General features: G+C 41.0%; 1 protein-coding gene across 3 annotated transcripts in view; it reads left to right on the top strand.

The window, feature by feature from the left end:
* usb1 (U6 snRNA biogenesis 1) overlaps positions 1 to 12055 on the top strand; it is a 36353-nt gene extending 24298 nt beyond the window's left edge. Inside the window, exons 7-9 of one of the 3 annotated variants that reach the window (XR_011889237.1) lie at positions 3686 to 3896; positions 9075 to 9540; positions 11837 to 12055. Coding sequence is in view for 1 of the 3 variants with exons in the window: in XM_072279427.1 (XP_072135528.1) it covers positions 3686 to 3790 (105 nt within the window). In the remaining 2 variants the exon portion in view is untranslated. Of the gene's footprint in view, positions 1 to 3685; positions 4697 to 9074; positions 10206 to 11836 lie in introns of those variants that run through there. The other 2 variants (XR_011889236.1, XM_072279427.1) reach the window with 2 other exon arrangements.
* Positions 12056 to 15123: the final 3068 nt, after the last annotated feature.

The following is a 15123-nucleotide window of genomic DNA, read 5'->3' on the forward strand; positions in this document are numbered from 1 at the left end:
CATAAACTTCTTGCAGCTGTATTATATTATCACTATATTTGGCAGTCTCATAAGAATGCTCTTAACTGGCTTGTATAATTTCAAAAAGTTGCATATTCTTTAAAAATATATTGCCATATATTATTGTGTTAATAATATTATGAAAATATTACCACAGATGCTCACAGTCCTTAGGATTGCTGAGTTGTATCAAGAAGTATTTTTCATCTCTTCCTGATAACATTTTGTATTGTCCATGTCAGAATCATTCCTGATAATCGTCTCTGTCACTTGTTGCAAAATAGAAGAGAATCTAACACATCTCCAAGGGATCCTACCATCCTAGCACCAAATGTCACTTTAACCTCCCCCCCCCCCCCCCCCACATGCTATCTGCAGGGGTGGCTCCCTTTGTGAAAACTTTGTCCATTTGTCCCTCCCCACTAATCTCCCTACCGGCACTTATCCCTGCAAGTGGCCAAAGTTATACACCTGTCTATCCACTTCCTCCCTCAACTGCATTCTAAGCCCCAAACAGTTCCTCCAGATGAGAAAACACTTCACCTGTGAATGTGCTGGAGTTTTCCATTGCACCTGGTGCTCCCAATGTAGCCTCGTCTATATTGGTGATACCTGTCATAAATTGAGGGATGGCTTTGTCGAGCACCTCGTCTCCATTCACCAAAGACGGGACTTCCTGGTGGCTAAACATTTTAATTTCAATTTTCATTCTCATATGTTGGTCCATTGCCTCCTCTTACATCACAATGAGAGCACCCTCAGGGTCGAGGAGCAATGCCTCATATTCTGTCTGGGTAAACTCCACCCTGATGGCATGAATATGGCTGGTCATGGAGCACGTTAAAGCCTTTCTCTCAGCTATAATGAACCCTTTCCAGTTCACTTACCCCTCAGAATGATCCACTGAAGATGCAATGGGGTTTGCCCTCCACTGTCCTGTCCCACCTAGAAAATGGTATCTCATATGTCAGACTGCTGTTTATAGACTTCAGCTTGGCATTCATCGCCATCATTCCTAGAAATTGGGGGTGGGGTGGGAGGTCCTCGCTGGATCTCAACACCTCTCTCTGCAATTGGATACTGGACTTTCTAACAGTAAGGCCACAGTCAGTCCGTGTGGGCAGCAATTTCTGTCATTATGTTGAGCAATGGCACTCCCCAAGGCTGTGTGCTCAACCCCCTGCTGTTCACACTGCTGATGCATGACTATTGCAGCATCCAGCTCAAACCGTGTCATCAAGTTTCCGGATGACACAAGTGGTTGGCCTCATCAATAACGATGATGAGATGGAGTATAGAGAGGAAGTGGAGTGGCTGGTAGATTGGTGTGAGAAGAACAACCTAAGCCTGAACGTGGAAATCACTGTGAACTTCAGAAAGGCACAGACAAACCATCCCCCTCTACAATGCATGGCTCCTCCATAGAGAGCGAGAGTTAGGTGCACCAAGTCCCTGGGAGTTCCCATCATGGATGACCTCACCTGGTCCCTTAATATCACCTCCCTGAACAAGGAGGCACTGCAGCACCTCCCCTTCCAGAGAAGATTGACACAAGCAAGGCTCACCTCCCCCATCATAACTGCATCTTACAGGAGCACCACTGAGAGTATCCTGACAAGTTACATCTCCAGCTGGTATGGCAGCAGTTGAACATTGGACCAGAAGACCTTTGAAAGGATTGTGAGAACAGCTGAGAGGATATGGGAATCTCCCGATCATCTATCAAGGACATTTATCAGGAGCGCCGTGAACACAGGGCCCTTAGTTTTGTTAAAGATCCCACTCATCCATCCAACATCCTCTTTGACTTTCTACCATCAGGCAGGAGACGCCGATGCATAAAAACAAGAATGGTCAAGATGACAAACAGTTTCTTCCCCCAGGCCTTTAGGCTTCTGAATTCTGGGTCGCATCATAATCGAAGTCTCACTGGTTAATCTGTTCTGTACCTTACAATATTTAATATTAATGAATTTTAGCTTTTTATTTATGTGCGATTCATCTGTAGAATTTATCCTTACCTTCATAAGTTATAATGTGTTATGTGTACTACTGTGCTTTACATCCTGGTTCGAAGGAATGTTGTCTCATTTCTATATACATGTATGTAGTTAAATAACAATAAACTTGATATCGATTTTTCCTTCTGATTTAAACAAAAAATTACCTTCCCCTCTCCGCTTTTTTTATTCCCACTCTGGCCTTTTCACCCGCCTATCACCTCCTCCTTTCCTTTCTCCCATGGTCCACTCTCCTTTATCTGATTCCTTCCTCTTCAGCCCTTTACCTTTCCTACTCACCTGACTTCAGCTGTCACCTTCTAGCTATCCTCCTCCTCCTCCTCCCCCTCCCCACCCACCTGTTTATTCTGTTGCCTTCCCCCTTCCTTTCCAGTCCTGAAGAAGGGTCTCGGACTGAAATGTTGACTGTTTAATCATTTCCATGGATACTGCCTGGCCTGCTGAGTTCCTCCAGCATTTGTGTGTGTTTGCTTTGGATTTCTGGTATCTGCAGAATTTCTCGTGTTTGTGATCTTGGACATTCACTGATGTGAGGAGAGAAGGCAGAATACTTAAGCCACATCTGCCTAGCTTTATCAGAATGGTTTTCTTAGTCACTCCAGAAAGCCTTCATCAATGCATAGTTAGTATGACATGTTTTAAATGAGTAATAATGAGCAAAATATGTGAGGTATTTCCATTGTACCATTGCGTTGATGACAACACCTTTTAATTCTCAAGTGGTCTATGACTGTGGCATCAGTAGTGTGTGTGTGTGTATATTTTTTTTAACATTTATTTAAAAATAAAAGCTTTTTGCATTGATATTTCTTTCTCATGAATATCATCTCCTCTTCCAAAATCCTGAAATGTTGGCTGAGCTTTCCAGTTCTTTGAAGTTGTCAGTCTTTCTACCTGAACCTTGACATTGAATGCTAGCAAAGTGTTTGATTGCACTCTGTGTGACACTTGAGGCTGATTCTGTTGATTTTAATGTCTTCCTTGTTACAAATACAGTGGCTATTGCTGGGCAGTCCATACTATGGCATATTTTAACAGGCTTATAGCTGTCCAGACACTAAAGACTGAAATCTTGAACTTCCCATCTGTGTAGCCTCAGCTGTTCCTTAACCTGATTCTTAAATGTAGTTGCAATTTTTTTTTCTCTTTGTATTGAGCTTCTACACTCAAAATAGGATGATCTTTGGGATGACCTAGTGCTGTTATTTAAGGGAACACAAAAAAAAAGTGCTATTATGCCATTTGGTGGGTACTCTTATTAAGAATCAAGCTATCTTTAAATTAAATATATAAAACTTTGCAACGTATAAAGCACAAACAATTACTGCTCTCTTCTCATTACACAATCAGAGAGGAGGCACACAATCAATGTATAAAGAATAGCTTCTTTACCTCTGCCATCAGATTTCTAAATGGTCAACGAACCCATGAACACAATCTTACTATTTTAGCTCTTTTTGTGCTGTTTATATATTTTATATCTATATATATGTTATTGTAATTTATAGTATATGTTATGTATTGCACTGTACTGCTGTCACAAAACGACAAACTTGAAGACGAGGTTTACTGATAATAAACCTGATTCTGATGCTTCTAGATTAACATATTCCAATTGCAATATTATGGAAGTGCACCTAAGTCTGAACTGTTGTTCTCTGCAGGAATTGGTGGGTACATTTGAAAACAGTGCCAGGATCCTTCAAATGTTCGCAGATCAAGTTCGGTGCAAAACAGGAAACAAGATTTTCTCCTTTCCCCTGCGATAGCTGCTGATGAGGGCTGGACGATAAGACTGAAGTGGATGGCAGGTTGAAACAGAATTATGACAACAAGCTCTGAAAATGGCCCTGTTCTGTTCCAGTCAACTGTTCAGTTATGTAACAATGATGTCACCTCTTTACCTTTCATGGATCATGCACAGTGTCTAATTCATCAGTGCATAAACTAGTCCTTTGTTAAAATAAAGACCACTGCGGTTTTTAATGGAACAAAGAAGTTTGAAAATAAGATAGTTTTGAACTCAAAGCTGAAGTGAAATGGATGAATATTAATTTAAAATCCATTATATAATGGGTTTAAGGTGAGGGTGCAGAGATTTCATATGAACCCGAGGGGCACAGTTTTGACCTTGATATGGAATGAGCTGACAATGAAAGTGCTTGAAGTAGATACAGGACATAAACCATATTTAAAGACACTTGCAGAGCGTCAGATACAAAAGGTTTCGGCGGGGGTGGTGGATATGGATCAAACAATGGCAAATGGGACAAGATTAGATTGCAGTCATGGTTAGCATGAACTAGTTGGACCGAATGGCCTGTTTCTTTGCGGTATTACTCTAAAAGCAGAACTGTCTTTATGTACATAATACGACTAAGCCTATTGCTAAATTAAGTTTAAGTTCATTTATACTATTTTCAGCAAATGAACTACAGTTGTTTAACAAACTGACTCAATGTTGCCTTTCCAAGGGCAGCTAAGGTTGTGAAGTTACCAATGACTAGCTTTTTGAATGTTGATCTCATTCAAAGAATGAACTTTAAAAAAAGAGCTGCAAGGTAGCTGAGCTTTACAGTAATTTCTATTTTTCTAATTTCTATTCATTGTTGGCTTTTTAAAAACTATTCTAATGATTTTGATACTAAATCAAAATAAATGGTTTGAATTGGTTAGTGTTGCAGTCTTCTCAATGTTGTTCTTGAATAATAAAATTTTTTGCTCGAAGAAACAAAGTATTATCTTTACAAGAGCATAAAATCATGTTCTATAATGAATGTGTTTGTCCACCTTTGCTATGCTTATTTCTTTAAAGCAACAGAATATTGCATACAGATTGGTAGATGTTATTTCTGGGCTACCCCAAAGTCTCTCATGTGAGCTGAGAGACTTTGGAGAAGCCCTGACTGAGTCCCTATACAGAGTTCTAGCATTAGAACTCTCAGTACTTTTATTTCATCCTTTAAATTTGGAGAGAAGAGTTGATCTCCACGTCCTGACTTTGAAGTATCCTTTCTTTACTCACTTAACAAATTCAGACTAGAGCCATACCATTCCCAAAGCTTTCACTTCAGTCTGTAGTCCTCGTGCTTACTGCTGGGAACATTGTTCAGGCAAAGGATTGCACTAATGATACCCTGTAATTATATGCAATAATAAATGCAAAACCCAAAAATATGCAATTAGAATTGTATATATGTTAATTTCAACTTCCATACACCATAACGTTAGAACACAAGATCACAAACATTTCCACTGGCTGTCACTTAGAATGGTAGTCCTGCTTTATGGCACTTGTTAAAACGCTGAGCTATAAGTAGCTTCCTAATAAAGCATCACAGCATAAAGTATTTTCCCAATTACAGAAGCTCCCTAGGTTATAAATTGCTAGACGCATGGCAATCCAGTTTGACGCAAATTCTCCCAGACATTTTTAAAGCTAACAAGTTTCATGTTTTTCATTAGTGACTGAATGCAGTATATAGTCATAGAAAGCCACAATGGAGAGACAGGCCCTCTGGCCTAGCTGGTCCATGCTGAACTATTTAACTGCCTAATCCCATCGACCTGCACCCACACCTTAGCCCTCTGTACCCCTCCATGTACCTATCCCAACTTAAACGTTGAAATTGAGCTTGCATGCACTTGTGCTAGCAGCTCAGGTTCCACACTCTCACAACCCTCCCAGGGGTGAAGTTTTCCCCCATGTTCCCCTTAAACATTTCATCTTGCACCCTTAAACCATGCCCTCTAGTTGTGGTCTCACCCAATTTCAGTGAAAAAAGCCAGCTTGCATTTACCTTATCCATAACCTTCATAATTTTGTATACCCCTACCAAATCTCCCCTCAATCTTCTATGTTCTAAGGAATGAAGTTATACCCTTTCCCTAGAACTCAGGTCCTCTAGACCCAGCAACATCTTTGTACATTTTCTCTGTACTCTTTCAGTCTTATTTGCATCTTTCCTGTAGCTAGGTGACTAAAACTGCACACAATACTCCAAATTAGGCCTCATCAATGTCTGACACAACTTCAACATAGCATCCTAACTCCTATACTCAATCTTTGAGGGCCAATGTGCCAAAAACTTTTTTTTACAACCCTATCAACTTTGTGATCCACCTGCAATGAATTATGGATCTGTATTCCCAGATCCCTTTATTATACTTCATTCCTCAGTGCCCTACTGCTCACGATGTCCTCCCCAAGTGCAACATAATTGCACTTGTTTGCGCTAAATTCCATCTGCCATTTTTCTAGCTGGTCCTGATCCTGTGGCAAGCTTTGATAGTCCTTTACACCCACAATCTTGGTGTCATCTGCAGATTTGCTGATCTAGTTAACCACATTATCATCCAGATCATTGATACAGATGAACCTTCCTGATCAACCTCCCAGGTGGGACCTTGTCAAATGTTTTGTTGAAATCCATGTAGACACCATCCACTGCCTGACTTTGCCTTCATCAACTTTCCCCAGGAAGAGTCGGAAACAAGATGTAGACATCAGAATACCAATAGATCCTCAGAGGAGCAACTGAGCATCACCACGAGACAGTTCATTCTCTCCGACACAATGACCCCCTAAGGCACTGAATGAGAGTCCTCTTTAAATAATCATAGAATACAGGAAATATGCCAGCCACAATTAACTTGACAAGATTAAACTGAAAATACAAGGGCTTAACAACTCTAGTTAAGATATTGATTAGAAAGTACAGGTGCTCAAAAACCCTACAAGTTTAACGCTCTATGGCAAGCTGCAGGGCTCAGGCCCAGAAGCCCTTAGGATTCTCATTCACCTTGCCTGTTATCGCAAACTCGTGCCTTATTTTAGCTTTCTTCATTTCTTTAAGTGTTTTCTTGCATTTCTTATATTCAAGTACCTCATTTTTCCTGCCTGCTTTTACCTGCTATGTAACTCCTTTTTTTTTCTTAACCAGGGCCTCAATATCTCTTGAAAACCAAAGTTCCCTAATCTTGTTATTTTACCCATTATTCTGCCAGGCACATATAAGCTTTGTCCTCTCAAAATTTCACTTTTGAAGGCCTTCCACTTACCAAGTACTCCTTTGCCAGAAAATAGCCTGTCCCAATACACACTTGCCAGATCCTTTCGTATACCATCAGAATTGGCCTTTATCCAATTTAGAATCTTAATCTGAGGACCAGACCTGTCCTTTTCCATAACTGCCTTGAAATTAATGGCATTATGATCACTAGATGCAAAGTGTTCCTCTACACAAACTTCTGTCACCTGCCCTGTCTCATTTCCAAACAGGAGTTCAAGTATTACACACTCCCTCATTGAGACTTTTATGTACTGATTAAGAAAACTTTCCTAAACATATTTGACAAATTTTATCCATCTATCCTTTTACAGTATGTGGAAAGTTAAAATCGCCTATTATCACAACCTTATGTTTCTTGTGATCTCTACAAATTTGTTCCTGTAAATCCCTGGACTGTTGAGTGGTCTATAATATAGCCGCATTATTGTGGTCATACCTTTTTTATTCCTCAGTTCCACCCATGAAGCCTCACTTGACAAGTTCTCCAGTCTGTCCTGACTGAGCACTGCTGTGACAATTTTGCTGACTAGTAATGCCACCCTTCTCCCTTTAATAAACAATGAAGCCCCAAAATATTGAGCTGGTCCTGCCCCTCCTGCATCCAAGTCTCACTAATGGCTACAACATCATAATTCCAGGTGTTGATCCATGGCCTGAGCTCATCTGCCCTTCCTACAATACTTCCTGCATTGAAATATATGCAGCTCAGGATATGAGTCGCACTCGGCTCAACCTTTTGATTCCTGACTTTGTCTGAGGTCTTACCAACATCGATCTCCACTATCTGTCCTGGCACTAGTTCCTATCCCCTGGAACCCTAGTTTAAACCACCCCGTGCAGCACCAGCATATCTTCCCACTTGGATATTAGTCCCCTCCCAGTTCAGGTGCAAAGCATCTTTTCTGTACAGGTACTACTCTCCTGGAAGCGAGCCCAGTGATCCAAAAATTGGAAGCCCTCCCTCTTACACCAACTCCTTAGCCACATGTTAAACTGTATGGTCTTCCTATTTCTGGCCTCACTAGCATGTGGCATGTGTAGCGATCCTGAGATCACAACTCTGAAGGTCCTGTCCTTCAACGTAGCTAACTCCCTGAACTCACTTTGCAGAACCTCATCCCTCTTCCCACCTATGTCATTGGTACCTATATGGACCACAGCCTCTGGCTGCTCACCCTCCCACTTAAGAAAGCTAAAGACTCGTTCCGAGATGTTCAGACCCTGGCACACAGGAGGCGTCATACCATCCGGGAATCTCATTCTTGTCCACAGAACTTCTTTTCTTTTACCTTGACTAACGAATCCCCTATCACCACAGTTCACCTCTTCTCCCCCTTTCCCTTCTGAGCCACAGAGCCAGACTCAGTCCCAGAGACCCGACCGCTGTGTCATTCCAACCACCCCCCCTCCCCCCGCCAAAAGAGTATCCAAAATGGTATTCCATTAGTTTAATTTTGGGTAGTTTTGGATGATTATTGAATGAGATGAGAATAATAGCAAGTGCATATTAGCAGCTATAGAAAATAGGTTTTCTGACTTGTGGAATATTCAGCTTATGGACAATTCTTATAAATGGAACCCTTGCTATCCTGGAGAGTGCCTGTAACCTTTGTGACCCAGTGTGATGCTACTTTCTTACTTGACAATAAATTCAGATAATAGTGAAAATATTGGAATTATTTTGCAAAATCTAGACTTGTTTATGAATAGTAAATAGAGCAGTAATGTTCAAACATCAGGGGACTTTTCAGGAGTTTTAGAGAAGTGGTTTAATAATTTTATGGCACAGGAATGTGTGCCCGGAATGTCACAAGAAGACTTTATACATGGTAACTGACTGGCTCTCAATTGCCTAGTGATGGATTTTGTGATACAATGGATTTGCTTGGCTCACATGTTGCACCTGGAACAGAAGAATTTAATCTGATTAACAGATAATACACTGGGAGTAATGTGTACATTTCTGGCCATCACACTATAGGAAGAAGCAGTATGAACGATTCACAAGAATGTTTCTCGGGTTTGACGGCTTGAGTTATCAAGACAGATTGGATTGGCTAGATCTGCTTTTCCTGCAACAAAAGAGACTGAGAGGTAACACGCACAGAATACTGGAGCAACTCAGCAGCTCAGGCAACATCATTGGAGAGGAATAACCAGTCAGCATTTCAGGCCAAGACTCTTCATCAGGACTCTGGATTTTCACCTTTAGCAGAGTATCTTGTGTTTATGAACATGATAGAACTGTATAAAATTGAGAGATAACAAGGTTGGATTGCCAGAGTCTGTTTTTCCCTTGTAGGGGTGTCTAAAAACTAGATTAAGCTGAGAAGGTGGAGGCTCAAAGGGCATCTGAGGAGGTAAATCTTTCACACCGAGTTATTGGTGTCTGGAATGAACTCCAGAGGAGGTGATGGAGGCAGAAGCAGTAATAACGTTTAAGATGGGTAAGTACCATCATTGTACAGAGGAATATGGAGTTAATAAAGACTAGTGGGATGAGTATAAATAGGCATGATGGTTAGAGTAGATGTCATGAGCAGAAGGGCCTGTTTCTATACTGTACAACTCTAAGACTGTTATGACAAGATTTTCTTGTTATGGCTTGAACCACAGCAGTGGCAGGTGGGGGTGTCAGGGGCTGTTCTTTGTGGTAGGGTCATAAACTTCGAGCAGAAGGTTTTGTTTGACACAGTCAATAGTATGAGGTTTGAGCTAAAGTCCTAAGGTAGACCAGAAGGAAGTGCAATAAATTACAGCTTAACCAATGAATGGATACAAGTTGCAGTACAATTACTGATAACTGATAATCAGTTGATTTTTTCAATCCAAATTGGTAAAGTAGTGGTGTGTTCATAAAATGTAATGTAAAGTGGTGAATATTCAAAGACTGCTGATAAAATGTTGGTTGATCAATTCATGGAAACGTTTACTGAATCCCTAAGGATGAGGGCTGGAAATAAATCTACATTGCCAAGCACAAAATAAACATCAAACTTTATTGATTGCATTTTAAGTAAAACAGAAATTTGAACAGAAATGTTATGATGTAATCTTCATATATGTGACTAAAATATCAAAATCTACATACTTCAAACTGGTAGCCCATTGTTATGCTTTTGATTGCAAATTTAGTCCTCCCTACAAAAAATTCCTTCAGCATCAGCATAGCATACCAATGCACTTAAAAGCAAAAAAGTGAGGTTGAGTTTCAAATATCATACATACTGTATATAACTACTAAAATTAGATTTTATATATGTAGCCCCCCTGGCCACCCTCAGGGTCGCTCAGCTCGCTGTCGTCGAGGGAAACAGCCCTCGGCCCCGCCAAACTGGGTAATTAGTTTGTGTGGATGCTGTGTGAGGTACCCCACCCTGCCCAAATAACAGACAACACACCAAATGCAATTAAATGATTTACAGTTTATAGATATTACTGGAACTATATAATTAATAGAGAATAAAATATAAAAGGAAAATGAAAGGCGCCACACTTATCAAAGTTCAATCTCTTCGTGCACAAAACAGTTGGAGCTCAGGACCCTTCTTCTTCACCCTGTGACCCCTTGGACTACCTCGACCGGTCGCCTGGGACCAACAACGGTGGTCAACCAGACACTCCACACGAGTCCGTCTCCATCTCCGTCTCTTCACCAAACGCCCTCCTCAGGGTCGGACCCCGTTGGCGGACTCACAGCACCTGGTTCATCCTCTGTCCCTCTCTCCCGCCTTCTCCCCCAAAACCCCGCGCATAGAGTATCTTCAAATACATCAAAAACATAAGAACTATCCCAATTGGTTCATAACATCTTCTTATCAGTAATGTGATTCAACAAACTGCTAGCGGGAAGGATTTTCTCAGTGTTTAACATAACGAAGAAGCATTCTCAAGTATAACATAACAAAGAAGACATTTTAATTAGCCTACACAGTAACATAAGAGATGAAACCCCCTTACATATACATCAGAAATTCCTTCTGTTAAATCCGTATTTTAACCCTTAAAAACTGGGACTGAACCATTTCTATAAATATAAGTTGATGTGGATTGAAAACTGATAGTTATGGTTTGAAAACCATAGTAGAGTTTCTGTGATAGTGACAGTTTGAAAACTGTAGTAGAGTTTCTATGAATACTCGTAGATCTGCTTTAAAGGTTTGTCAGTAAGGGAAGAGCTGTGATTAGGAATCAATACTGGATCATTCATAGAGTCTACCGACAATTTCTTGTGCTTATGCTGAAGGAGTTTGCTTGGACTATTGTGGTAAGGAGTTCTTGCAATTATTGTGGAGAACCAAAACAAGGGAAGGGAAATGGTTCCACCACAACCTCTCACTCAATGTCAGCAAGACCAAGAAGATGATTATTGACTTCAGGAAGAGGAAACTGGAAGTCCATGAGCCAGCCCTCATTGAGAGATCAGAGTTGGAGAGGGTCAGCAACTTCAAATTCCTCAGTGTTATCATTTCAGTGGACTTGTCCTGGACCCAGCATGGAAGTGCAGTTACAAAGAAAGCATGGTCGCACTTCTAATTCTTTACCATGCAGTACTTTAAATGAGCAGAGAGAGGACACAGCTGGGTTTGGTCTTGCTGACGCTCTGAACAATTGTGAAATATCAAATGGCGTATAGCTGGATCAATTACAATGAAGAGCCACTAATCTGAAATTTGAATTGTTTTTCTTTGCACTGATGCCACCTAACTTCAAAATTTCCAGCATTTTCTGTGTCCATTTCAGGTTTCCAACACGCCTGGGATTTTGCTTTTTCACATACTTCATCTTTCTCTGGACACAATGCCTGCAGAAACATCGGGATAAATTAGCCTTAATAAGTTACAAGGCTGCTTCAACTACCAGGCTCAATTTGTCTTGTGAGTAACCGGAATTCAATGAGAACTGAACATTATGTACGTTTTTACTGGACGTATCATGCTTCCATCTCCAAACTAGATGTCAATGAAATAAAAAAGCAGAAATGAGATTTTGTTTGTGATCAGAGTTAACAATGACAATTTATATTTTCATAGGAAAATGTTGCAGGGTGCTTCATGGACTCTAACCAATCAGCAGTTACTCTGTCTGTGTCATCACATTTCCAATTTCAGGTTACTCTTACTTATAACCATATAACAATTACAGCACGGAAACAGGCCATCTTGGCCCTTCTAGTCCATGCTGAACTCTTATTCTCATCTAGTCCCACTGACCTGCACTCAGTCCATAACCCTCCATTCCTTTCCTGTCCATATATCTATCCAATTTAAATTTAAATGACAACATTGAACTTGCCTCAACCACTTCTGCTGGAAGCTCGTTCCACACAGCTACCACTCTCTGAGTAAAGAAGTTCCCCCTCATGTTACCCCTAAACTTTTGCCCTTTAACTCTCAACTCATGTCCTCTTGTTTGAATCTCCCCCACTCTCAAAGGAAAAAGCCTATCCACGTCAACTCTATCTATCCCCCTCATAATTTTAAATACCTCTATCAAGTCCCCGCTCAACCTTTTACACTCCAAAGAATAAAGACTTAACTTGTTCAACCTTTCTCTGTAACTTAGGTGGGTGAAACCCAGGCAACATTTTAGTAAATCTCCTCTGTACTTTCAATTTTATTGACATCTTTCCTATAATTCGGTGACCAGAACTGTACACAATACTTCAAATTTGCCCTTACCAATGCCTTATACAATTTCAACATTTTCCCAAGAAAGCTAAAGAAATTTGGCCTGTCCTCTAAAACCCTCACTAATTTTTATATATGCACCGTAGAAAGCATTCTTCTAGGGTGCATCACAACCTGGTATGGAAGTTGTCCTGTCCAAGACGGAAAGAAGCTGCAGAAGATCGTGAACACGGCGCAGCACATCACACAAACCAATCTTCCATCCTTGGACTCACTTTACATCGCGTGCTGTTGGAGCAGTGCTGCCAGGATAATCAAGGACACAACCCACCCAGCCAACACACTTTTCGTCCCTCTTCCCTCCAGGAGAAGGCTCAGGAGCTTGAAGACTCGTATGGCCAGATTTGGGAACAGCTTCTTTCCAACTGTGATAAGACTGCTGAACGCATCCTGACCCGGATCTGGGCCATACCCTCCTGCCTCTCGGTTTTTTGCACTACCTCACTTTCCATTTTTCTATTTTTTATTTATGATTTATAATTTAAATTTTTAATATTTACTAAATTTTTACTATTTTTAATATTTAATATTTGTAATCCAGGGAGCGGGCAGCACAGAATCAAATATCGCTGTGATGATTGTACGTTCTAGTATCAATTGTTTGGGGACAATAAAGTAAAGCATAAAGTATAAAGTACATTACATCCCAACTCCTATACTCAACGCTCTGATTTATAAAGGCCAGCATACCAAAAGCTTTCTTCACCACCCTATCCACATGAGATTCCACCTTCAGGAAACTATTCCTAGATCCCTCTGCTCTATTGCATTCTTCAATGCCCTACCATTTACCATGTATGTCCTATTTTGATTAGTCCTACCAAAATGTAGCACCTCACATTTATCAGCATTAAACTCCATCTGCCATCTTTCAGCCCACTCTTCTAAGTGGTCTAAATCTCTCTGCAAGCTTTAAAACCTACTTCATTATCCACAACTCCACCTATCTTAGTATTATTTGCATACTTACTAATCTAATTTACAACTCCATCATCCAGATCATTAATATATATGACAAACAACATTGGACCCAGTACAGATCCCTGAGGCACACCACTAGACACCGGCCTCCAATCTGACAGTTATCCACCACTACTCTCTGGCGTCTCCTATCCAGCCACTGCTGAATCCATTTTACTACTTAGATATTAATGCCTAATAATTGAACCTTCCTAACTAACCTTCTGTGTGGAACCTTGTCAAAGGCCTTACTGAAGTTCATATAGACAATATCCACCGCTTTACCCTCATCAACTTTCCTAGTAACCTCATCAAAAAATTCAATAAGATTTGTCAAACATGACCTTCCACGCACAAATCCATGTTGACTGTTCCTAATCAGACCCTGTCTATCCAGATAATTATGTATACTTTCCATCAATTTACTTACTGTGTTTTTCCCCACATCCTCCTCTCTCTCATTCTGAACCCTTGCTTCCTTGTCCATCCACCCACTAACCACACATTTAATCCCTCTCCCAGCTGTTCTCTACTTATCCCCTAGCTGGGGTTCCCAACCTAGGGCCCATGGACCCGTTGCTTAATGGTAGAGGTCCATTGCATAAAATAGGTTGGGAATCCCTGACCTAATGGTTCCTGTTATCACCTTCCTATCGGGTTCTGGTACTGCTAGCTTTTGTATCACCACTTGTCAACCTCCAGCAACTATCCCCACTACCACCCTCCCTCTCTCCCTTCCAACTGGTTCCAGTTACTCTTTTCAGTGTCTGCTTCTGTCTATCACTCTCCTGACTACCAACTCCACTTCTCTCTTTCTTCCATCTGCTCATCATCTTCACTACTACTCACTCTCCCAATCACCTACTGGACCCCTTCTCACTCATCTTCCTGTCCTTTATATACCGGTGATATTCCCTCTCCTCTCTTCACTTTCGGTCTTCATGCAGGGTCTTGACTTGCTGAGTCCTTCCAATTGCTGCTCGACTTGCCGAGCGTCTCCACCAGGTTGTATGTTATTCCAGGATTTAGAGCCAATGATTATATATTTCCAAGTTGAAATGTTGTGCCTTGGAGAGGAGTGTGTGGGTGGTGGGGTTCTTAATCTCTGCCTCTTCCTCCTTGGTGGTAGAGGTCACAGCTCTGGGAGGAGCAAGTGAATAACTGTCATGTGTTCGTAGGTAGTAAACATTGCAACATTGTGCTGTTGGTGAAAAGAGTGAAGGTTCAAGGTAGCAGACGGGTGAACTTTGAAATGGTTACTGTTGAGCTTCAGCAAAGATTCACCTGCAATTATCAAAATTGTCAGGGCAAGCATTTCATCACACACTTGACTCGTACCTTGTAGATGGGGTGAGACTGTGGAGTATCAGGAAATGCTGC

The sequence above is a fragment of the Mobula birostris genome, chromosome 15 (genome assembly GCF_030028105.1).
Source record: "Mobula birostris isolate sMobBir1 chromosome 15, sMobBir1.hap1, whole genome shotgun sequence".
NCBI lineage: Eukaryota > Metazoa > Chordata > Chondrichthyes > Myliobatiformes > Myliobatidae > Mobula > Mobula birostris.